The following is a 24,960-nucleotide window of genomic DNA, read 5'->3' as shown; positions in this document are numbered from 1 at the left end:
TATGCAAACTATACAGATCATTTAAAGAAATATATCTTTGCATATATATTAAAAAATTATGTGAATAGATGCACATTCACTATCTTTCCAACCTCTAAATTTACAAATCTACTAAAAATACTGGAATTTGTAATGTTTTCTTTAGAATGTGTGTTTTTTCCAGAGTGCTGAAAAGACATGGCTGAAATGCAGTAGCTACATGCACGCATATGGAAATTTCCTCTTGCACTAAAATCCCATTTATTTCAAACGTCTGCACTGCTTAGGTGTCCAGATACACTGTCACGGAGATACTGGATCAAACAGAATAAATCTGTTAAGTCACCCGAGTGAGTCAAAGTAACCCCAGAACATTTTTCTTCAATAATTTTAAGGAGACAGAAGAGGCAAACCCACTTCCTGGCAGTTCCCGAGGCATGCAGGAGCTAACCCGAGGCACGGCGGCGTGTCGAGGTGCGTCCCGCAAGCCCGGGCTGGTGGGGCCTGTTCCGGGTGCGCAGCGGGGGCCCTCTCCTTCCAGGCTTCCCTGGTTTCAGAGTAGCATCTGACACGTCTCCTGCCCTGGTATGTCTAAATAACAGACCTGGAGATGAGCATTGCCCCCATTTATATTCACCTACAGGCTAAAGAAGGCCGGGGGGGGGGCAAGTTGGGGTGTGGGGGGTCATGTCGTGCCACTGACGTTCACACCTGGGCAGCAGGATGTTCCCGCGTAGCGTCCTACCCGCTCTGCCCGTCCGGAAGGACTTGGGCCATTCCCCCTTGTTGGGCCTGTAGAGCTATGCCACCAATGCATTTCAACATTCCCTAGATTTCTGAGAATTTATTTTGTGCTAATTTTCTTCAGCTCTTTTTTACTCCCTAGTTGGTTGTCACTGTGAGACTTTTGAAGAATGCTGTGAAATTACCGGTAGTTCACGGAGGATGCCTAATGCAAGAAGCCATGGAGTGTGCTTCCCTAGTCTGCAATAAGCCACAGCTGCAGGATGAGGAGAGCAGAAGTAAGGAAGGAGTATATTTCCTCCTAGATTTCTCGTTTCTCTCCCACGCTCCTTCCTGTAATTTGCCTTTCAAATGATCTTCCTCAGTATCCTCCAGTCCTTGTACTCTCTGTTCTTGGTCTTTTCTCCGGGTAACCTCACCCAAAGTTCAGCTACTCCCTGCGCTGATGACTCAGGAGGTCTTGCTCTCTCTTCCTTACTGGTCTCTTTATTTAAATTAAAATCCGCGCTTCTCTGAGATTGCCTTGTACCCGAAACCGGGTATAGCTAAAAACCAACCACGCGACGTTCCCTGCACAGACGCTCCCTGCGATGCCGTGCCGTTCCGGAGACGCTGGGATAGAAGCTCCGGGTCTGCACGGCCACGGCCGCGCGCTGCAGCTCTCGTCCCAGCACGGCGCAATTCCGTCCTCGGGGCCGCGGGCCCCGTCTGCCCTCTGCCACCCGCCGCCAAGAGCTCCCGCGGCCGCCGTGCCGCTCGGGGCCGTCACCGGAGGCGTCTCTGAGGAAAAGGCGACAGGTGGATGCTGCGAGAAGGCGGCGTGATTTGGGCTTGCGTGTCTTATGGCCATGGGAATAAATGTTTCCTTAAGCATGGAAAAGGATAAGCCAAGCAGCAAGACAGGTGGCTACCTGGATGCATTTTGTGAGGGGAAAGGAAAAAAGAAAATACAAATCTTTAACTCGAGCACCTAGTTATTTCTTCTCATAGCCAGCTGCTGGGAGTTGTTGGACTCATCACTGTAAGTAAACTGTAGGCAGAGAAAAAAAAAGAGAAAATGATTTCCTTTGAAAGAAGCCATCCTTTACCCAAAAGAAGCTTGAAAATCAATGCGTAACATGGTATTTCGGAGATCTGAATGCTAATAATTTTCGAACTAATGTAAATCATAGCAACAAAGAAGAAAAGGCAAAAATAATACGTAAAGAACTGAGATTGAAGAAGGATTTCCAGCTGTACAGTGGTATTCAAGGAAACAGAAAGAACATTAATTAACTGTTGAAAAACTAATAATTCTGTGAATAGTTTAATTTAAAAGGTTTAATTCCACACTCCAGAGAATTTGGACAAAGTATACCATATACAGCAGCAACCAGCCAGCAGACCCAGAACCAGTAGATACTTAAATATGTATATTCTATTTTAAAAAGCAACACCGGGAATGCCCCTCTGGTACAGAGAAGGGGCGGTGACCCCAGTTGTCATGATGGGGGAGCAACGTTTAATGTTCCCTGAAAATCTCTGCGGCCGCAGGAAGGGAATTCAGAACCTGGATCTGTAAAGGGAAACGAGAGGAGACATTCATGCAAGGTGAACCTCAGGGACATGTTTTGGTGAAGGTATTGCCTTAGTTACTCGCAGTGGCGCTTCGCTCCCGCGCGTGTTTCGGGCGCTGCCATCCGCGGGCTGCGGAGCTGCGCGGTGCGGTACGCGCGGGCGGCGGGGGGACTCGAACCGCGGTCCGGCGGGCGGGCGGGCGGAGCGGCGGGCGGGGGACTCGAACCCGCGGCCCGGCGGGCGGAAGTGAGGCGGCGGATGAGGCGGGCGGTAGCAGCGGCTGCCGGGCGGCCATGAGCTACGAGCAGCGCCGGGACTGGGGCCGCGGCCGCGGTGGCGATGGCGGGGCTCCCTCCGCCGCTGCCGCCTCCTCCTCCGCCGGGGGACACGGGGGCCGCGGCGGCGGCGGCCGGGGGCGCCACCCCAGCCACCTCAAGGGCCGCGAGATCGGGCTGTGGTACGCGCGGAAGCAGGGCCAGAAGAGCAAGGAGACGGACCGGCAGCAGGTGAGGGGCGGCCGCGGGCTCGGCTCGGCTCGGCCCCGCCGGCTGCGCCCCGCGGCCTCCAGCCCGCTCCCCGGAACAGCGGGGAGACGAGCGGGGCCGCTGCCGGCCCGGCCGAGCGCTTTAATCCGGAGCGGGGCCGCTGCCGGCCCGGCCGAGCGCTTTAATCCGGAGCGGGGCCGCTGCCGGCCCGGCCGAGCGCTTTAATCCGGAGCGGGGCCGCTGCCGGCCCGGCCGAGGGCTTTAATCCGGAGCGGGGCCGCTGCCGGCCCGGCCGAGCCCTTTAATCCGGAGCGGGGCCGCTGCCGGCCCGGCCGAGGGTTTTAATCCGGAGCGGGGCCGCTGCCGGCCCGGCCCAGCCCTTTAGTCTGGAGCGCTCCCCAGCCCCGTCCCGCTTTGTGTCTGCCTGTGCTGCAGTGCCCGAGTTTAGGGATGGGCACGTTTATTCAGCGTTTTGCCTGACACAGTGAAGGTGTGTTTGCCTCTGCCTGGTGACATTACTCGTCAGGAGCGACTGGGAAGTTTCTGATCATGTGAAAGAGTCTCACCAGCTTGATATTCAAATGTTATTAATGTCATACCATAGATACACTGAGTACATGTTGATGGAAATTGACCTTTTTTTTAATTTTTATTTTCTTAGAGAGCTGTTGTGCGTATGGATGAACGCAGGGAAGAGCAAATTGTGCAGCTGTTGAATACCGTCCAAACTAAAAATGAAAAAGAACAAGAAGCAATGTCCTGGTGGTCTGGGGACGAAGAAGGGTAAAGAGAAACAATTACTGATGCTTTTCTTTACTTTGCATTGAACAAACTTCCCGCAAACTTGCAGGAAGATATATCAGAAGATACTTATGTTTACCGAGTGAATTAAATTAACAAATTTACTCAGTTTTTTCCACATGCATTGTCGTACCGAAACAGTCAATTGTAACCATTGTTGTAGGACTCTCTTCCAAATTGTTGTGGAGTTTGGGGTGTTAGAATCATAAAATTCTCTGATTGATCTCCAGGCCTCCTGGAGTAGATATATGGAATTTGTAAGCTCCCCTAGCCTCTGGAATTACTCTTCTAGTCTGGCATTTGACTTAATTTTTCAGTTATTGTGGAGTCTTGGAATGTTTTTTCAGACCCTGTGAAATAGGGACCATTCTTAACACTTAAAGGATTTTAAATAATAGCAGTGAAATGGGCAGCCAGGCGTGTTATTCTGAGTCCACTGAAATGAGGTGTTTGGGTCTGAATGAGCTGGTTACAGGGCAGTGGGTCCGGCAGTGGGTTGAGCAGTAACTCTCTGGAGACATTTTGTTGCTTCCTTACCTTTGTTTGATGCAAAAGAACGTGTCACGTTTCTGGATACTGCTGTAAAATTTTTGATGGATGGTAATTTTCAGACTTTGATTGTTCTAAAGGCATGCACAGTATTCTCATTGGCTGGTGGTCAATCAACTCGGGAGTGTAATGTCTCAAAGACAGATAACGAGGTTTGCCTTGAACGGTTCAGTGTGCTCCTCACAGTGGCCAAGCGCATCTTGGATAATCTTTGAAGTTTCTGTTTCCTGCATTTATTTCAGACCTACTCCAGAACAGCCTGCAAAAGTGAAACCAGATGCTGAAAAAGCTCCTGTAAGGCAGAGACCAGTCTTGGAAAAAACATTTCTTGATCGGGATGTGGAGTATCTCTTTGAAAAAAATGAGCAGGATACTGATTTAGATGAGCAACTGAAAGAAGACTTGAGAAAGAAGAAATCTGATCCTAGATACATTGAAATGCAGGTACTTTTCCATGTGTTAAGTAGAAAGCTTTTGATAGTTTTGTTGTGTTGGTTTGTTTTTTTTTTTTTTAATTAAACTAAACTGAAAACATGAATTCTTGCAATTTATTTTCTAGGAAGTTGTCATTTTATTGCTTTGGCTGAAAATTGTCTTCTGAATTTGCAAAATGCATACCTAGCAATAGGGCAGCAATTAAAAAGCAGGCTTTCAGTGATAATTTCCTATTGCATAAAATTGGAAATTTTACGCTTAGACATTGGCTGGTTGGGTGGGGTTTTCTGTTTGTTATTTTTTAACGGATTGTGTCCTTGAATTTATGTCTAAAACTGAAAGCATAAAAATGGGCTCTGAAGGAATCGCCTCTTAAAGTAGTTTATGTTGTTCTAACAGCCATATATAAAGTTGTAAATAAAACAGTTTTACCATGAACGGGCAGTTCTCCCTTTGATACGGGCCCTGGTCTTGCAGCTCTGTGTACGAACCTCTTCATGTACTGAACTGTTGGTTTTAAATAAATCTGAAAAATTTAATGAAATTGAAAACATGCATGGAATTAAACTTATTTCTAGTGGGCCTCTGTGTAAGTATTAGCTGAACAGTTTGTCCTGTTACTTTGAAGCTTAGCCTAAATAGTAGAGGAGATCTGTTGTATTACTTCAGTGTTGAAAAAGTGTTTAAATACAGGTGCTGTTGTTTTCTTTTTCCCCAGAGATTCCGAGAGAAACTCCCTTCATATGGGATGAGACAGGTAAATGTCGATCTAATTTGAAAGACTGTGAGTTTCCATTGCTCCCTTTTAAAGTAGGAGAAGACAGTTGTGGAACTGGGGCTAATGGGAAACCTTTATTGCCTTTGATGAAGGTGCCTGTATGAAGTTACTCTGGGGCTATATATGGTTTTATCAGTAGGGGCAGCATTATCCATGGAAATGATATTGAATGCTAGATACATTTAAGTCCCTTGGTTTTTTTTTAAAAAAAAAGTATAAGTCATCTTCTTTCTCTGCCTGTTAAACTTCTAGACTGTTCCTAATTGCTTGGATTTTGTGTAGAGTAATTGACCACTATGTAAATTGTCATGCTTGCTTTCTTTATATGGGCGATTAAACCTTTTTTAATCACAGACTTAATGGCTGTACTGCTGGCTCTTACTGCTGTTAGTTTCGCAGTCAAAGTATTATGTCAGTGACAGCATGGGATATTACTGATCAATGTTAATTCTTCATTTGATGTTGCCTATATGAAATAGAAATTGAGTATTCTGTTATGTTTTCTTTTGCAGGTTCAATGTATGATTAGTGAGCTTCCTTTCTAAAGTTAATGTATTTGTCATAATGTGGTCCTTCCTGTTAGTGTTTATTTCTTAAAATAGTTATACTCCCCTTTACAGTCCTTTGGATTAGGAGGTAGAGGCTGGGAGCGTAAGAAATCAGTTCCTGTCAGTATAAGAAATGTTAAAATATTGCACTGAAAATCTTCGGTTAGTACAGTCTTGGAGTCCAACAGAGAAAACACTTGTTTTCAGTCACCAAAGATACACAGAAGGCAAGTAGGAGGAAGAAAAGTTTTAAAATTTATTTCAGGCTTCCATATTAGTTATTTTATGTTGTTTTCGTACAGGATGTTGAGTATTTAAAACTAGTATTCAGATTTTATACGCTCTAAACATTACATGTGAAGTGCAAATGTGCAGAAATTACTTCTGTGTGGTTTAAACTAAACTTTATTTAATATTATGAGAAACAAATGAGTATCTGTTTCTTTAGTTGCTATAATACTTTCTTTTAAGTTCCCCGCACAGTAGCAGAGAATTGTCGAAATCCTTCTAAAATCTATTTTCAACAATAATACATTAAATGTTTTCTCCTTGTTTGGAACCAGGAACTTGTAAACCTTATAAACAATAATCGAGTAACTGTCATAAGTGGTGAAACTGGTTGTGGAAAGACAACCCAAGTTACACAGTTCATCCTGGATGATTACATAGAGCGAGGGAAAGGGTCTACGTGCAGGATTGTTTGTACTCAGCCTAGGAGGATCAGTGCTATCTCGGTAAGTGCCATTTTGACAAACTGAGTAACTAACTTATTGTGTTTTGTTTTGCATTGTTTTTTCCCCCAATGAATCTGAAGAAAAATTACTGCCTTGCTTGGAATCATTGAATGAAAACATACTTCTTGCTGGGCCTAAGATCCGTGGGCAAGCTTATGAACTGAGTGTACAATCTGCTAGATTATTTGTAGTTAAGGTTCCAAATGACCAGATAGGTCCTGTGCACCTCTCAGAGAACCTGCTCTGCCATCGCATGTACTCATACTAACTTTAAAGCTCAAGATAAGGAGTCAGCGTGCAGGGGGATGTAGAGATGTTTTTTGTGTCTTCCTTTTCAGTTGTCTTTAGAGTCTATTGTAAATAACAATTTTGTTAATACACACTAATTTGATATTTCATAAGTTTTCATCTTTAGTAAAATACTGGCAGTGCAAGCCTCATTCTTCCCTGAATTTAATCATTCTATCTGTAATTTGAAGGGATTTGGGCAGTGCAAATGTGAATGAAGGTAAATGCTAATGTTGTGTCAGACCCTTTAGAGGTGTATTAAAGAGCCAGAAAGCATTTGGCTTTTAAGTGTGCAGTAATTACTCTTCTTCATAGTTAAGTGTCAAACGATTATAGACCCTTACCTCCCATGAGGAAAAGCTTGCCCTGCTGAAAGGGTGAGTGTTTCACTAATGCCTAAGAGGTTGTGTTCCTGTAAAATATGTCCTGGGTTGCAAACCTGTTCTTGGGTTGCTGCAGGAAACACTCTTCTCAGTGGAGCAAAAAAAGTGATTTTTCAGGGTGTTTCGTTGTTTACATAACGTCTTGGTTTTAGGCTTTTCCTGCTGATGAGCAGCTAAATAATAGCTGAGCCTTGTGGGATTTTTTTTTTTCTAGTTTTCTTTAATATACCTTTTTTTAAGGTGGCTGAGAGAGTTGCTGCTGAAAGGGCAGAAGCATGCGGTAATGGCAAGAGCACAGGATACCAAATCCGTCTACAGAGGTAAGAGAGGCTCCCTTGGCAGTTTCCCTGCGTTCATGTAAAGCAGCATCTATTGTTATTCAAGCAAGAAAACATGAAAACTGGTTTTTAACATAGATGACTGCTTTCATTCTCATATTTTCTCCAAAAGGAATTTGTGTGAGTAACTGGTGTAGGGAATAAGGTTTTTGAAATTTAGCAAAAAGTTTGCGTGTGCTTATTGTATTTTATGCAGCATGTAGCAGTAGCTAGCATCAAATTGTACTTTGTCTAGCAAGTCCTTTTTTCAGCTCTTTGAAAAAGTCCTGCTATAGATAGAGATAAAACTGATGTCCCTAGTCCAAGAATTTGAAGGTAAAATGGAAATGCTGAAGGAGAGAATGCTGTAAACCATATTTCTGTGGAAAACTATCTATTTGATATGCTTACCTATTGAGTATTCCCACTGGGATCAAGTAATAAAGTTAGGTGCGTTGACAAGGTTCATAGACCTAATGGGATAGAGCAGAAGCTATTACATTTGGAGTCATCAGTAGGTTAAAAAAAAATATATATGAACTGTTACTAGCAAACAATGGAATCTGAATTATCGTTGAAGAAAAACTACTGATGAGAGATGACAGCTTAGTCCTTTCGGCATTTTAATTTGAATTTATAGAATCTAATTTTTATTTTTCTTTACTGCTTAATCAAGAATGTTATACTGCTGTATATTTAGCTGTCATCTGTGCTGAGCTTAGGTAGCTACAGGGATTTGGGGTCAGCAGATCTATGTGCAGATGATGAAACATGATGTTTAGGAAGTCAGGGCACCTGTCAGTTCATTCCCCATCATCAAAAATGCGGCAACTGTGGCCTAGTTCCTTGTTCCGTCAGTTGACCTGTGAGTGAGCAAGGTAGAGAATGAGGCATGCTTCGTAATGTCTATAATGACTATCTGCATTTTGATTTTAAGCTTTTAAAGTACTTTGTAAAATGCAGAAGAGAACTGAGGAATTCTTAATGTATCTCTTTCAGTCGGTTACCAAGGAAACAAGGTTCAATTTTATACTGTACCACAGGAATTGTCCTGCAGTGGCTCCAGTCAGATAAGTAAGTTTTCTTATTTAATAAGAAACTGAATACAATTATGAAATGACTTGACTACTGAGCAGTTTCTGATAGCCTCAGCTCTGTGTTTTCAATTTTGCTTAAAACAAATGTTTAACTTCCTGCTCCTCTATTTTAGGCACTTGTCCAGCATTAGTCATGTAGTCCTTGACGAAATTCATGAAAGAAATCTTCAGTCAGATGTTTTAATGAGCATTATTAAAGACCTTTTGAATATTCGTTTGGATCTGAAAGTAATACTTATGAGTGCTACTTTAAATGCAGAGAAGTTTTCGGATTATTTTGGTAGGTGAAATGCTTCTTATGAATGTTCCTATTAAGTAATTTAGGCTTCTACACTATAATGCAGTTCTCAAATTTTAGGATTGATTTTTATCAAAAGAGGTAATGACTTCAGTTTTACAAATAGTTGCCAGCTGCTGGAGATGCTTATTCCCTTAGTTTTATCTCAGCATGAGCATACGTTGCTTCTGTGTTTGCTTTTTAGATGTATTGTGAAAACAGTATCTCTAGAGTGTTTTCATATTAAATATTTACTAATATTTACCATATTTTAGAAGACTTGGTGTGAGTGGGCAACCAGGTTGAACCCTGCTAGTTGTTTAGTCTTCTAGTTTTATCCTGTATCTGGAACCAGATGAACATGCTGGAGAACAATATACTGCTTGCTACCTGTAGGTTTTTTTATTTAGCAACTTTATTTGGAATTGAATTTGGTGTCTTCCATGAGAATTTCAAAATAAACAAACCAAAAAACCCTATAGATTTGGCAACTATAATGCAAAAATAGACAATATTTATTGCCTCTGTTATTCCAGTACAGTGTTTTATTTGCTGTTCAAAAACGGAGTTCTGCCTTCCTCCACAGATAATTGTCCAATGATTCACATACCTGGGTTCACTTTCCCTGTGGTGGAATATCTTCTTGAAGATGTAATTGAGAAGTTGAGGTAATGGCATTTTCTGAACATCGTTATAGCTAGTATTTTGGGGTTTTTTGCTTAGTATGTCTTTTCAAAGATTATCTTGGCATAAATAACCAGTGGAAGAATTAGCTGTGTTTTTCAACAGAAGACCCCCTCAAGGGAAGTGGAGTAGCTTTTACAGTGTTTACAAATGGCACATAGCTACCTGGATGTGTTGACTTCAGGAGGAAAAAAAACTTGTCTGTCTTTCAGTACGGTGAATTTTCAAGCCACTAAATCAAACTACCCTTTCTGTTTGTTCAGATTTATTTATTTTTTTTCCTACATGTTCTTATGCTTACTAGAAATGGTACCTGTTTTTACAAGTAAGATTTCTTCCAGAAAATAAGAATCTTATTTACACGGTGTAGCTAAAGCATGGCATATTGTTTGGAAAACTACTATGCAGCTGGCTTTAGTTTAAAAATTTAATTACGTTTGTTATTTAAATTTAAAGGTATACTCCAGAAAACACAGACCGTCGGCCACGGTGGAAGAAAGGCTTCATGCAAGGACATGTAAGCAGACCAGAGAAAGAAGAAAAAGAGGAGATCTACAGGGAGCGATGGCCAGACTACTTGAGGCAGCTGCGGGGCAGGTTGTTCTCAAGTTGCTCTTCTGCGTTAAGTTTTTAGACACTTCTTAACTGAGAAACGTTAATCAGTGCTGTGTTCTGTTACTGTGCTTTTATTAATGATGTGATAGTTGCTACTGTGGAAAACAGTAGTGGTGCAATTGCCAGCACGCTTGGCTGGCATCCACTGAAGTGCTTTAGAGCTACCCTGGGGAGTTCACTTCCTTTGCACGTGGGAACTGTAAGAGGACGTACAGCTGTCCAGTCGCCTGCTGTTGCTGTTGGTATCGTCCGTTACTGTCTTGAGCATAACGTCAGGCTTCTTGAGCTTTGGTCATTTAGTTCTCTTCTGATGAATCCTCCTCTTCTTCAGTCGTTTTCTTTGAGAGAGATCTCACAGTATTTTTAGTCTCATAATCAACATACAAAATGTGTTGTTTTTTAAAAAACAAACAAAACAAACAAAGCAAACCAAAACCAGACCAAATAAAACAAAAAAAACCCAAAACCCACTACAGCCTTTTTCTCAGAATATTTTAATATTCCTCTAGAGTGATTTAAAACCAAGCTAAATAATTTTGCCTCTTGAGCACCTGGTAGAGATTGTCCACTTGAAACATTCTTTTGATTGCCAGAATTTAACTGCGTTGGTAATCTGGATAAATTGATTAATTGCATAGCCTGGCTGATTTATTTCAGGAACAGCATCTTCCTGTTTTAATCCTGTTTCACTTGTCCTCTGCATTTTGGGACTGTCTCTGTATCCAAGTTGGTACCAGTAATGAATATAGGTGGCCCAGATTTATCTCCCTTTTCTAAGGGAAAAGTCCTCAGCGCTGCATCTGTCTGCTCTACCCCGTGCTCTCCTCATCCCATCTGAACTCCTCCTTCCCTTTCCCAACGCGTCTTATGAACCATTTGGCAATTCTTTCCCTAGTGTTATCTTTCATGAAATCAAAGGGCTGAACAGATGAGAAGCCACTTACTGTGAGAGAAAGGTAAGTGGAAGGGTAAACTCAGATTGTGTAGGTCCTAGCTAATACGAGGAGCAGAGAGATCATGTAAATGTTCCAAATGCAATTCAGTCATAACATGGTAATTCTTAAACTTACTGTCCTAAACTGACAGTAATCACACTGAACTAAATCTCAGGTGTACGTTGGAGGTACGGTACTTGAACAGACAAAGAAATAAATTGGTCAGTAGTGGGTTACATAGATGTGTGATTGCAGAGCCTCATGACAGAAGCATGAACTTTGTATGTCAGTAAGTTACCCATCTGTGTGTTGTCGATGCCTGTAGGTATTCAGCAAGTACTATAGATGCCTTGGAAATGATGGACGATGACAAGGTCGACCTTGACCTCATAGCAGCACTGATCAGACACATCGTTTTGGAAGAAGAGGTACACTTCTGTCTCCTATCATCACCTTTTAATGGTGTGACTGAGTTGTTGTCAGTGGCTGGTGGGAATGTCAGAGCTGATAGTTACTTTGGCTTATCGTAGAGATAGAAAGAACAATTTTTCGCCTTGTTCTTCTAAGAAGTAATCTAACAGCTTTAAATATGTAATTACCATTTAAGCCCTGAATTTAGAATGTGGTTAGAGTGTTTGCTGAAATGATGGGATAGAATCCATGTTTAAAGGGCAGCCCACATCTAAGCATTTTCTTGAAAAGAGGTTGTGGGTGTTAATGAGAGCTATGTACATAAGAAACTTGGACAACATACAAATACATTCGATATGCTCATTTATGGTCCCTTCTGAGCAAGGGGTAAAAAAGAGCCAGAATTCTTTCACTGACAGTAGGGATTGTCTCGTAAATAAAACGGGTTAGATATCTGGAAGCTTGGGTGCCATTTTGATTCGGATTGCTGCATTTTTTTCTTTTTGAATAAGCTTTTAAATAAGCCTTCGAATTAATTATACGCCTTAGTTATTTGATGGGAAGATAATTACAAATTAAATTCTAATTTCTAGTTCTTTCTGCGACACTGTGTTTGCAAAGGTAGTATTCTTTTTAGTGGTAGTACTCTTTTTGGTAAAAGTTACATTTTGTGAAATAGCTATAGGAAACTGAAAACCTCTTTAGTGTACAACTAAATCTCTGTTCTTATTTCCTCAGCAATGGTGGGGGAGAGGGCAAGAGCAATGCTTACACTGATGTTCACTGCCTCGTGTCTGCGCTGTGCAGTTGGCTTTAGTGGCTTTTCTGCCTGAGTAATGTCAATATGACTTTGCTGCTGTGAAGACTGAATTTTTATACAGCCTAGCAAAAGTCTAGTCACATTTACTAACCACACAGCTAGGAGACTCTTTCAGCTTGTCGAGATTAGTAGTTAACACAGCTGCATTAAGTTATCCCCAAATGTGTCTAACCTTGTTATTTAGTAATAACATCAGAATATTAGAATATTACAGCATCAGAAGGATCCTGTGCCTGAAGCAGTGACAAACAGGAAATAAGAATAATTTCTTTTACCACAGGTATAACGTATGTAGGTTGTCATAACCTGAAGTTATGTATTTGTTCCAAAACATCTGCGGAAGAACTGACACCTTGGCTGATTCCTTAAAGAAAATTTCGATCATTAAAACCGTCAAATAATTTAATACTTCAGTTGATAGGTCATTTAAGCTGTGGATAATGAGGATGAGCTGCTGTTTCTTATTTTGTTCTTCCTGTGTTGAAAATTATACACTGGTTTCTCTGTTTTATTTGCAGCTCAAACTCTTGTAGTGTTGACATGACTGTATTTAAAACACTGCAGGGGAAAAGTGTTTAAAATCAAGATTTTATTGATTACATTCAGATAAACATGTGTAGCTAACTCTTTTATAGTAAACAGTCTTATAAATGTTGCTCCAAATTCGAATCAGTGAGGCTTCAAATACCACATACCCAGCATACAGGTATTAGTGTGCAAGTAGCTGGTTTTCTGCATAGTGTATAATTTAACCTCTTTTCCCTTCACTCCCTCTTTTATGTATAGGATGGTGCAATTCTAGTGTTTCTTCCAGGCTGGGACAACATTAGCACTTTGCATGATCTCTTGATGTCACAAGTCATGTTTAAGTCAGGTAAAACCAAAATTTTACATGGGAATTCTAGCAGTAGCGTTAGTGGCAAACTCTTAATTTTTTGCATGTGATTGCTGGCATTGCACTGGATTTATTTTTTTTCTCGTCTCTCCTCTCAAAATGATTGCAGTGTCTTGTTCAGTACTTTTTTTTATATTTTTATGGTATTTTTCATCTGCTAATAAGAACTTTCCTCAACGTAGGAGTGAACAATCTGAAAAAGAGTCTCAGACATGCACTTTCTTCCTGTTGTCCTTTTCTGTAGCTACGATAACTTCCATCCAAAACTAAACTCTTTCTTCACTGTGTGCATTTCCTCTTTACTTGGTTCTTTAGCAGCTTCTGTCTACTGCTTTGCTGATAGTTCTTTTAAATCCTGTTTATTCTTAGAAGCTTTTTTAATAGGACACTAAAATACTTTACGTCCGTCTGTTTCACTTCAATTTGTCCTGTTTGCATAACTCATATTTTCATCTAAGTTGTCTAACTATGCTCCTGACTATTCAGGTAGTTGTCTTACAGTTCATGCTGTGTATATTCCATAGATAAAGAATTTAAATTTATTGAAGGTTTGAGAGTGTCAGTTTATTTATCAAACTTGAGCAATTATTAAATAGAGAATTTAAAAATTAAACATAAATTACTGTATGTAACTTCACATACTTCTTTAAACCTGTTATCATAGTATAATAAAAAAAAAAATCATTTATACCTTTATGCTTTAGAATTTGCCATTATGATACGTATGCCTGTGAATTCAGACTAAGAAATAGTAGACTTACTTGCAGCATATTTTCTTTACTCCACATAGTTGATTTTCCTGTAAAATCGAAGTTTCTGTGCTTACACTGTATCTTCTACTGATTTTTTACTTTTCAGATAGGTTTATTATCATACCTTTACATTCATTGATGCCTACTGTTAACCAGACTCAGGTATGCTTTTCTTTTATTGTAATATTTCACAACTACAAAAAAAAGTTTAAAAAATGAATGTATGTTTGGTTTTGGCAAACATATAAATGGGCTGTGGATAATTACAGGTTTTTAAGAAGACCCCACCAGGAGTAAGGAAAATCGTGATTGCTACCAACATTGCAGAGACTAGGTAAATAGCTAGCTATACAGACCAAAAAGAAGCTATATATTTAGCAAAATAAAAGAAGGTGATAATTGAAACCTGTTTTAATGTTTCCAAAAATATATTTTCATTCTTGTACCATTCCTTTATAACACTATCTTTAGAAATGTTTATAGACTAAACAGAAGTTTTCCTTTAATTGTTTTAAACAATTAAAACCTGGATGTTTCTATAATGACTCGCCTTTGTTGTACACGATAAATCTGAGCTGCCTGTCCTCTGCACACTTCGTAACCCCATGTGGTAACTTCTGCCAGTCCTAGGAGCATAAATCAAGCTCTCTTGAACTGCTTAGTAAGGTAATTCTTAATGAAATTCCACACACAGATTTTTTTTTTTTTTTTTTTAATTGTTTGGCAGGGGATAAAGAGAGGCTAAACCCCTTTCAAAATCCTAGGTCAGGCTTGCAAAGATGAAGAGTTGCATTTTCTTCTCTCTTTTTTTTTTAACAGCATTACAATAGATGATGTAGTGTTCGTTATAGATGGTGGAAAAATAAAGGAAACTCACTTTGACACACAGAACAACATCAGCACAATGGCTGCAGAGTGGGTTAGTAAAGCTAATGCCAAGCAGAGGAAAGGCCGAGCAGGAAGGTAAGAATAATGGGGATAGTTAGAAAAGTGTTGTGATATTCAGTTTCCATCAGCCTTGGACTGCATGCGTGCTGAAGATGCTACTTGTTATTCCTATGCTCAGGAGCAGGTGCTAGCATGACTGTCTCTTGTTCTTGTAGAAGGAAGGGTTTCTTTGTCTTTATAGGAAACTAACTTGTGCTGCATTTAACTCGAGAGTTTCCCTCCTTATAGAAGGATGTCCTGCATTTTTTAAAGTTTCTGTTGGTAGTATTTGCCTTCACACCTGATTTATGAGGATATAATACATTAAAGTAAAAATTGCCTACAAACTAGTAACACTTAGCTATATACCAATTTTTTTTTTCTCTCTTCTCTCTCTCTCTCTCAAAATACCTTGTGGAATATTTTCCTCTCTTGCTTAGACTTACAGTTGTTCTCTGGTCTCTTCAGTACTCCTTTTGAGCAGTTGTTAGGTTTCTGTATTCTGCATGCTTTTTTCCTTTTGATGGGTTTGTGTTTCAGAAGGCTGAAATGGCTTTTACAGTTGAATACACTTCAGTTCCAGTTCCCTTAGATGTTTTGGAAAGCTGTTCATAAACACAATCATAATGTTACAATGTCATAGGAAAAAAAATACAATTGTTTATTAAATAATTCCAGAGTTCAGCCAGGCCACTGTTACCATCTATACAATGGACTGCGTGCTAGCCTTCTAGATGATTATCAGTTACCTGAGATCTTGAGGACACCTTTGGAAGAGCTCTGCTTACAAATCAAGGTAAACATATGAATCTTCAAACATACTTATTATCCACTTTTCCATTGGAATAAGAGGTTGAGAGATTAAGTTAATGCAACTGTGAGCCTAATGTTGTCTTCAAGTCAAAATTCTGTTACACCAGAAGTACAATATACAGCTAATAGCTGCAGCAACTTTTGCAAAATGCATACTTGTATCTAGATGCATTGAGCTCAGGAAAACCAGCATTGTTTACTATAAATAAAAGCTAAAGTCTGTTAACAAAAATTTATACTGTGCTTCCCTTCCTCTCCCCGGAAATAGCATTCAGTCAGGGAAGCTTAAGTGAGAATGCCAGTAAGTCAAGGGATATGATGTCTTAAAAGCATATCTCTCAAAAATAGTTTTAGAATTGGTGCGTTTCCTTTTTGGCAGTTTGTATTGAATTCCTTCTGCATGCAGAGGGAATACCATGTGTACGCATACTGAATGAAGAATAGATCCTTATGTTTCAAGTTTCATCATTAATACATTTTTATTTTTGTCCTTAGTTGTTAATTAGTGAAATTCTAACTCAAGCTGTGAATTATTAACACTTTTTTAATTAGTGTGGTCACTTTACTGATTTTAGGTAGCTGTCATTCTCTAATTGCGGTAGGTTTTTGTTTGTTGGTTTGTTGTTTTTCTTTCAGATTCTAAAGCTTGGTGGGATTGCTTATTTTCTGAGCAAACTAATGGACCCACCGTCTCGTGATGCTGTAATGTTGGCCATAAATCATCTAATGGAGCTGGTAAAGTATTGTCTAAGATACACAAAAAAAATCTGTTTTAGAAAAAAAATCTGTTTAGAACCATGTTACTGTGCTGTATGTTACCAGACAATTCTGATTCTGCAGGTCTTGACACTTGCAACCCCTTACCGTATTGTGTAGACCCTTTATATATCCTCACTGAACAGAGGAAGTAATTTCAGATAATACGTAATGTTTAGGGGCTGCATAGATAGTTCCCGAGGAACTTTCTGAATTACTCAAAATATACACGTGCACCTTGCGCTTCAGTTCCCTACAGATCATTATTTAACTCACTGCTGCTGTGCCACCCTGCTCGTGGCTGCAGCCTTTCTGTCCCTGCCAGATGAGTGAAGAGTTTGAGATGCTTTTTCTGTGGGCAGATAAGGCACATAGAGAAAGCTCTTGGATGTCGTTGCCCCATTGGGTGCTGGGGAAGGAGAGGCTGATGACATGTTTGTGCTACTGACTTCTTGCCCTGGTATTATTTGTACAAATCAGTTGTAGCAATAAATTGAAACATCTGATTTAGATGAAGGGCAGTATTTAGACTGATGGCGTGATTCTGTAGATGTTTAGATAAAATGAAAATTCAGTAGTACCTTGTGTACATGTGACAACGCTGTATATTAGCAAAGGGTAGAGTAAATAAAAACAGAAGTGATATTCAGGGTAAGATACAAGTCTAAAAAAAGCTTGATCAGGAGAATAGGAAGACATTCAGGTGTTAATAATTCTTCATACTTCTGTCCAGAAGGAGACTGAGCCCTAGTAAACCACTTGAAACACAATTGCTGTTTTCTTGGCGCTAATTGAATATCTCTATTTCTCCGTAACTTGCTTGATCACCTTCCAACCACACCTTAGCACAGCTAGCTGTGTTCTCCAGCTGTTAGGCTTTCCTTTGTTCTCTACGTATACTAGTGGCTATTTCAAGGAAGTCCTCCCCATTTCAAATAGTGTTTCTTTTTTTCCCCTTTTTTTTTCTCCTTCTTCTGACAGAATGCTTTGGACAGACAAGAAGAACTGACTCCACTGGGTGTCCATTTGGCGCGGTTACCAGTTGAACCGCACATTGGAAAAATGATCCTCTTTGGAGCTTTATTCTGCTGCCTGGATCCAGTGCTTACAATTGCAGCTAGCCTCAGCTTCAAAGACCCTTTTGTCATTCCTCTGGTAAAGTTGCTAAGAGGAGAAATTACACATAAGATTTTAAGAATCTCAGAAGGATATTGGGACTTACTGAGATGTTACAGTTTAAAAGCACTTTAATCTCTTTTTCATGTTAATTAGATTTTTATTAGCAAAAGATTGACTTCACATACTATGAAGTATTGTCTTTGCCTACATAATATTGGAAGTAGCTTTAATTGTCATGTATGTTGCATACAAGATATTGCTGTATATATATACATTAATTAGGAAAAGAGAACTGTCATGTCAGTCATGAATATTTTATAGGTTCTAATTATTCTTAGGGCAAAGAGAAAGTAGCAGATGCAAGAAGAAAGGAACTGTCAAAGAACACTAAAAGCGATCATCTAACTGTGGTGAATGCTTTCACGGTAGGCATGTTTTAATGTTGTTTTTCTTCTAGAATTTTAATTTGAGTAATGTGGTTTGTTCTAAGGAAAAAACTGATTAGCTTATGCTCTGTAGCTTCTCAAGAAACATAAAACCAAGTTAACTTTCACCCTTACAGTGTTGAGGAATCTTGTCTTCAGGCTCAATAAGCTAATTTCTTCTGGATAAGTCTGTGAAAGAGACAAAGCATAATGTTATAGTTACCTTGCTGAAGTCATTAATTCTTGTTCTTCTGGCCTCTACGAGAGGCTGAAGCTGACTTCAAAAGTGCTGGAGATTTAGCTGTATAGTGTTGGGGCGAGTGGAAGAGGAAATAAATCGACTGGAATGCAGTTTCTACCCAGGACTGGTAATCACAACAAATGAAGTTCTGGCAAACTTAGATAGATTTCACTCTTCACTATGGAAAAAGGAAGGTTTTTTTATTGGAAATGTTGTAAAGTTGTGGTTTTCTGCTCTGTGCTGCATATACATAAACAAGGAAATCAAAGGATTTACTTGCTCTCTTGTAGAGAAAAATGTGACTGTATTGTTTGTTGACCTCCAGGTTTTGCTGTCCTTAATTTTTTAGTATGCGTTCACTTACAAACGCCTTTGAACTATGGTTTTAATTTTTAGGGCTGGGAAGAGACTCGGCGTCGTGGTTTCAGAACTGAGAAAGACTATTGCTGGGAATATTTCCTGTCTTCAAATACACTCCAGGTACCATCCTGACAATTTAAAAAAAGAGGATCGTGTCTGTAAGGAAAAGGGGGGAGGAGCCTTTTGGCACAGCATCACTCTGGGACAATTTTTGTTGTTTTCTAGATGTTGCATAACATGAAAGGACAGTTTGCTGAGCATCTTCTTGCAGCTGGATTTGTGAACAGCAGAGACCCCAAGGATCCCAAATCAAATACCAACTCAGGTAAACAGTGGACGGAAATGGAAAGTTTCTGATAGCTGAAATCTCAGTTTGCAGAATGGCATTATTTACTGTCTTCTACAGATAATGAGAAGTTGCTCAAAGCGGTCATCTGTGCTGGCTTATATCCAAAAGTTGCAAAGATCCGGCCAAGCTTCAGCAAAAAGAGAAAAATGTAAGCATTTGGTTTAATGTCAGTTTGTATTCAAGGTTTTTTCTACATTAGGGAGTTTGGCAAGGTGCAGCAATGGCTTGAGTGCATGGGTGAATCTTACATCTCAAGTCATGGTTGTGGGTTACTTCATTTGAGAAGAGTAGATGAGAGCATGGAGTTGTTGATCTTTGTTTAACGTTTGAATACCTGGTAGTCTGTGAAATCATTTGTGACTTTTATCGTGCCACAAACACTGTTATAATATATATCAATAACACTGCTGGTAAAGGAGTCCTGCCATCATCTTTGATCTACGGCAGCAGTTGAAACCACTACCCTTTGTTATTATTTGGCAAGATAGAACTCAGAAATTCTGTTCTGTTTATTTATCACTTCGTATCAGACTATCTATTCCTATTAACTGTTACGGTAACAGTACACTCATCAGAATACAGATATCCTTCTTCATGGATATGATTTAAGGCAGAATGAAGGGTCGAACTTTTGGATCAACTTTCTGGGTGTGTAATGTCAAAACAGCAAGCTAGGAGCAATTGTGCCTATAACTGAAAAAAAACAGACAAAACAAAACAAAAAGTCAAAATTATACTTTAGATTGTGTAATTTAGACGCATCTCCAGCTGACACTGCTAGTCAGCTGATACTCCCTTTGAAACAGAGTCCCGTGTGCTGGGGTTGGTTGCCCAAAGGGTGCAGTCCGTTTGCAAACCTGATGCAATTGCTGTGTCGCTCTACCTTTGCCGCATGGTGGAGCTCGGTGTAAGCCAGCTGCCCAGGAAGGCTCAGTGTTACGATCCACAAAGCAGGAGATCTGTTAGGCTACCCGCTTAGCTGGAGATCCTCTCCCACCCGCCGTTTCTGTTTCAAAACACTGACTGCCGTGTATTGCCAAGAGCTTCTGCACACGGAATAGAGAGCTCAGAGATCCACACCTGAAGAATCGCATCTCTGCAGTGTGGGGAGGAGGAGGATAGTTGTGCTTCACGCATATTGTGATTGGGTTCTGCTTTTTTAGTGTCTGACTGTTCCTGTGCTAGAAGGGAAAGGGGATTTCAGGTAGTGAGTATAACAGAGCAGTCGGATGTTACCCCTTGAGTCAGATTTGTTCCAAGGCACGTGGTACAAATAGAGGTAGGCCTCTCTAGGCTGGGTGACAGAGGCATAGCTAGTCCCTTGTTTGACACTGCTTAACGCTGAGAAAGGAATTCAGAGATGTAAGTTCCTTATGTGGCTTTTCCAAGAAATTGCTTGAAACTTGGCTTATGTAACCAAATTCAGTAACTCAGAGTCCTTCATTGGGAAAAAGAATGCCACTTGTGTTTTCTGCTGGAGAGAATGACAGAGTTTATTAAGGGGGTAAGTTTGACAAAGAATTCAAACTTCCTGAATGCAGAGATGTCTGCATACATGAGAGACCTCATACTGTAGGTTCAGTTGTAATCTTTCTGGAAAGGAGTTAAAGTTTCTTCAAATGTCCTTGTACTTTCAGAGTTTATGCTAGCAGAGAATTGGAGGGTTTTTTTAACTTGGGACATGATTGTGCTAAACTTCCAAGATCTTATTTCAGTTCTAAAATCTTTTTTTTTTTTTTTTTCTTTCAAGGGTGAAAGTTTCCACCAAGACAGATGGAACAGTTAATATTCATCCTAAATCAGTTAATGTGGAAGAAACAGAGTTCCATTATAACTGGCTTGTATACCATTTGAAGATGAGAACTAGCAGTGTATGTAAAGGGTTTATATTTGTGTAATTTATTTTTGTAGCTCTTTAATAAGGTTGGATCAAGGTTCAAAGGGGATGTGAACAGTGCCTTTGTTTTGAAGCCTTCCTGTCTTGGGTCCTTCCTTTTATATGCCACCAGATTGTTCTTTCTGATATTGGTGGTATTGTTCCACAAACAACTGACTTTTGGGGTTTTGTGGTTGGGGTTTTTTTTTGGATGAGGTTGGTTTTGTGGGGTTTGTTTTTTTTTTTTAAGGTCCTGGCGATAACAGGTGTAAATTTTTTTTTTTTTTTCAATCCAGTGTAACACTTCTGAATATGCTGAAAACTTTATTTTCTTCCCTTTGATTGTTACGAAGGACTTGGTTTGATTTCACCACTTTGTATGAAGGACTATATTTGGGACCATTTTTCCTCCTGTTCAATCTGATTTCATGTAACTTTTCCAACTGAGTTGCTTCATACATGTCTTGCAAATTTATGAATAATGATCTTCCAGAATTCTGTTAGGAGTTTCATTAAGGGTTGCTGATGTCATTTAAGGTGTTTTGGAAGGTGATCAGCCAGTTTTGTCTTCTTGCAGATTTACTTGTATGATTGTACAGAGGTCTCTCCATACTGTCTCTTGTTCTTTGGAGGAGATATATCCATTCAGAAGGATAAAGATCAGGATACTATCGCTGTGGATGAATGGATTGTTTTCCAGTCTCCAGCAAGAATAGCGCACTTAGTTAAGGTGACTGTGTTTAATAACAATGTATATGGAAGACTTAGTGTAACGCTGATTCTTAGAAATTTCTATATTTGATATTACTGTGTACCTGCTGATTTATCACTGTAGGGAGATAATCGTGTTTTAAATGTATTCCCAGTAAGCAGTTCAAGTACACAAAATAAACAAGAGATCTACTGAAGGGGTGTAAGATTAATGCAAGTTAAAATGCAGTAGTAAAAATAACATTATGAACAGTCAGTGTCACATAGTAAACTGGGCAGGAGCAAACAGTAATGTACTCCCTTATGTTTGGCCTCAGGAGCAGGCACTCAGATATTTTTTTTTTATTATTTTTTTTTTTTTTTTTTGTTTCCAGTGTAGTAGCTTGTCTAATGAGGCTGTGTGCCTGTTGAGGCATCAGGAATATGGCAGTGATGATGATCTTCAGCCAGTGAAGCCTCTGCTGAAAAATTAATGGAGATATTGAAAAACTTGTAGAAGCTTCAGAGATGAGTCATAGGGTGGATTTAAAGGATTTATGAATATGTCTTACAGTGAGAGATTTGAAGAGCTTAATCTCTATAATAGCAAAATGAAATGTCCGCATGGAAATGGAAACAAGAGAATGGGGCCCTTCAGCTAGCAGCAGTAAGTTCCAGTGAAAGAAGGAGCTGAATAAAGCTCTGTTTAATGTTAGAGCCTAGAAATCATACCTGACTTTTTTTAAATCCAAATATTTTTAATCCTGAAAAAGTCAGCTAATGGATGTATAGGCTGTTAAAGGCCATCACATCCAGAGATGTTCATCTGTCATAAAAGGTAAAACTGCTAGTTTTCGAGAAGCAGCTTTTAATCCTTAAGACAGCAATGCTGAAGTGAACTGAAAGGAGAACAGCAAGCATAAAGGTCAGGAGAACAGAGAGCCCAAGGGATTTGTACTTAACTCTAGTAATGTTGAATGTTGCTCTGATTGCCTCATTTCTTTTTTTTTTTTTCTTCATTCTGACAAACTCTTTGCAGAACTTAAGACAAGAGCTCGATGATCTTCTACAAGAAAAAATAGAAAACCCACATCCTGTGGACTGGAATGATATTAAATCCAGGGATACAGCAGTACTGACAGCTATTATAGACTTAATCACCACACAGGAGAATGAAAGTGCCAGAAACTATGCTCCACGATTCCAGAATGAACGCTATAGTTGACACACTTTCATCTTTATCGATAAAGCCAACGTATTCGCCTTTTTTGTTTTGTATTTTATAGCATTTATTTAGCTAGAGGAAAAACTTTTTTTAGGGTAAGATGGTAATTCCCTCATGCTGAAGAGCAGTTATTTCAAAATAGTTGGTAATATCTGTATATGCATGGTACTCTGTGTTCAGTGTAGCTTTTTAAATAAGAGAAAATGCAATGCTAGCAATGTTAGTTGATGTATGGTTCTTGTCCTGCTGTAGCTTTTTTTTTTTTACCCATCAGGTAACAGATAGCTATTAAAAAAAAACCTGCTAAAATACTGCTTAATAATACTTAAAATATTGTTGTTATTGGTAGAAACATCTCAAAAGACCTTTTTTTTTAATTGGGGGTGGTGAGTAATTATACTTACTGTGTTATTCCAGCTGTGCAGCAATCTTCTCACCAACACTTCCACGGAAGGTAATTATAGCTTAATTAAACTAAACTTGAAAACACTTGTTAAATTCGTACTGTGGGAGGAAACAATCTTCATAAATATTCTCTTCTGCCTTTTGTTCCATTCAGTTTATCCTTCACTTTCTGTGCCCATCAGTCATCAGTACTGACTAAAACTTAATGTTACAGGAAACACGGTTAGATAAAAGTCACGGTGGAAGACACTTTTAGGGTTTCATTGCATTCTAACTTTTCTTTTTTTAAGAGACCATGTATGGGTTATAGTATTACATTAAAAACTTTTCTTTACAGTGTTATTGCATCTGTTCTTAGTTCTTAATATTTTCAATGTCATTCTGTTTTGAATACTTCCAACTCTAAGAACACTGTTTAGGGTTTCGAGTAGGGTGATGGGTTTGGGAAACACTGTGTTGATCAAACTGTTGTTTCCTCTAACCCTAGGAGCTGGATTTGGGGTTGGGCTCCGTTCCCTGCTGCTGGGAGCCGGGGCAGGGGATGGAGCTGAAACCCAGGATGGGTGTTTAACGAGGCACTGAAAAGCGCTGGCAGTTAATTTGGCAGCCCTCTGTTACCTGCGCTTTGCAGCTGTAGCTATGGTTATTTCTAGGTGTATTCCTGAGGAACAAAGCTCTTGTGTATCATTTCTGTTTGACTGGACCCCTTTGCTCTTCTTGGGGTTTGGTTTTGTTTCTTGTGCTTTGCAAAAATGACCTTGACCACCAGACTCGAGAGGATTTACGAGCCTTATCCTGGAGAAAACAGAACTGGCCAGGTGAAACTTGTTTGGGTTTTTTTTTTTTTTGATACTGAAGTCTTAAATGACTAGCCGGTGCTTTCCATTGGGTTAACGAGGAGCGGAGGATGCCAAGCTCATTATTTCTACAACACAGCTGTGAAAAACTCCTGTGTTCAACCTCCCTCCTGCCCCCGCAATCAGTTGATTTATTCTACCTCCAGGTGCTGAGGTCGGTGTTGCACTGAAGGAGGAACATCCTGGCCTGGGGGTGGTGGGTGCAGGAGGCAGTTTGAAGGGGAAAACAAAAGCTCCGGGCGCGGGGTCGGGCCCTGGCGCCGGCCGGGAGTGTTCGATCCCACCCCGGAGCCGCCCGCGGTGTGTGTGGGGAAGAGCCGGGGCCGTGAGGACCCGCCGGAGGCCGCCGGGACCTGGCAGACATTGAGGACGCAGGTAAAAAGCGCGGGAGGCGGCGGGTCCAGCCGCCTCAGGGCGGCGAGCTGCTCTGAGGGCTTCGCTGCGGGCTGCGCCGGCCGCGCGAAGGTGAGCCTTGGAATCAAAGCGGGGGGGGGGGAAGGAAACTAAACGAGCGGTGATCTATGTGGAAATGGAAGTGAAATAATTTGGTAGTAGCGCGGCATCCCGCGCTCCTCATCTTGGGGCGTCAGCGGGGATAGGGGCCGCTGGTACGGGAGGAGACAAGATGGCGCCCAGCGCTGAGGGAGGTGCTGTGTGTCTGAGGCGGGTCCAACGTGGCTCGGTGCTGGGGCTGCGATGGTGGGGCAGTTACCGCTGCAAAGTGGGGCGGGCTGCTCCATCTTACGAATTTGTAGGGTCTTGAGGAAGAGTTGGCAGTAGCACTGTTGCTGGTAAGGTTGGATTAAAAGTCATGAAGAAAAGAAAGGCTGGTA

The 24,960-nt window shown here is 40.4% G+C and overlaps 1 protein-coding gene across 1 annotated transcript; it reads left to right on the top strand.

Annotated features, from left to right (window-relative positions):
* The first annotated feature begins 2,539 nt into the window (after nucleotides 1–2,539).
* Nucleotides 2,540–23,609, top strand: DHX36 (DEAH-box helicase 36). Its single transcript, XM_042797033.1, has 25 exons — nucleotides 2,540–2,786; nucleotides 3,427–3,548; nucleotides 4,358–4,559; nucleotides 5,269–5,307; nucleotides 6,440–6,610; nucleotides 7,522–7,601; nucleotides 8,598–8,672; nucleotides 8,809–8,975; nucleotides 9,559–9,640; nucleotides 10,113–10,253; nucleotides 11,532–11,634; nucleotides 13,224–13,311; nucleotides 14,191–14,246; nucleotides 14,354–14,418; nucleotides 14,904–15,047; nucleotides 15,690–15,807; nucleotides 16,461–16,559; nucleotides 17,562–17,735; nucleotides 18,038–18,124; nucleotides 18,762–18,845; nucleotides 18,951–19,050; nucleotides 19,132–19,222; nucleotides 20,825–20,945; nucleotides 21,528–21,680; nucleotides 22,680–23,609. The coding sequence occupies exons 1-25, from the start codon at nucleotides 2,574–2,576 to the stop codon at nucleotides 22,863–22,865; spliced, it is 2,961 nt and encodes a 986-aa protein (XP_042652967.1). The 5' UTR covers nucleotides 2,540–2,573; the 3' UTR covers nucleotides 22,866–23,609.
* Nucleotides 23,610–24,960: the final 1,351 nt, after the last annotated feature.

The sequence above is a fragment of the Tyto alba genome, unplaced genomic scaffold, assembly GCF_018691265.1.
Source record: "Tyto alba isolate M040663 unplaced genomic scaffold, T.alba_DEE_v4.0 Super-Scaffold_10, whole genome shotgun sequence".
Taxonomy (NCBI): domain Eukaryota; kingdom Metazoa; phylum Chordata; class Aves; order Strigiformes; family Tytonidae; genus Tyto; species Tyto alba.
This window is presented reverse-complemented; position numbering and strand designations above follow the sequence as displayed.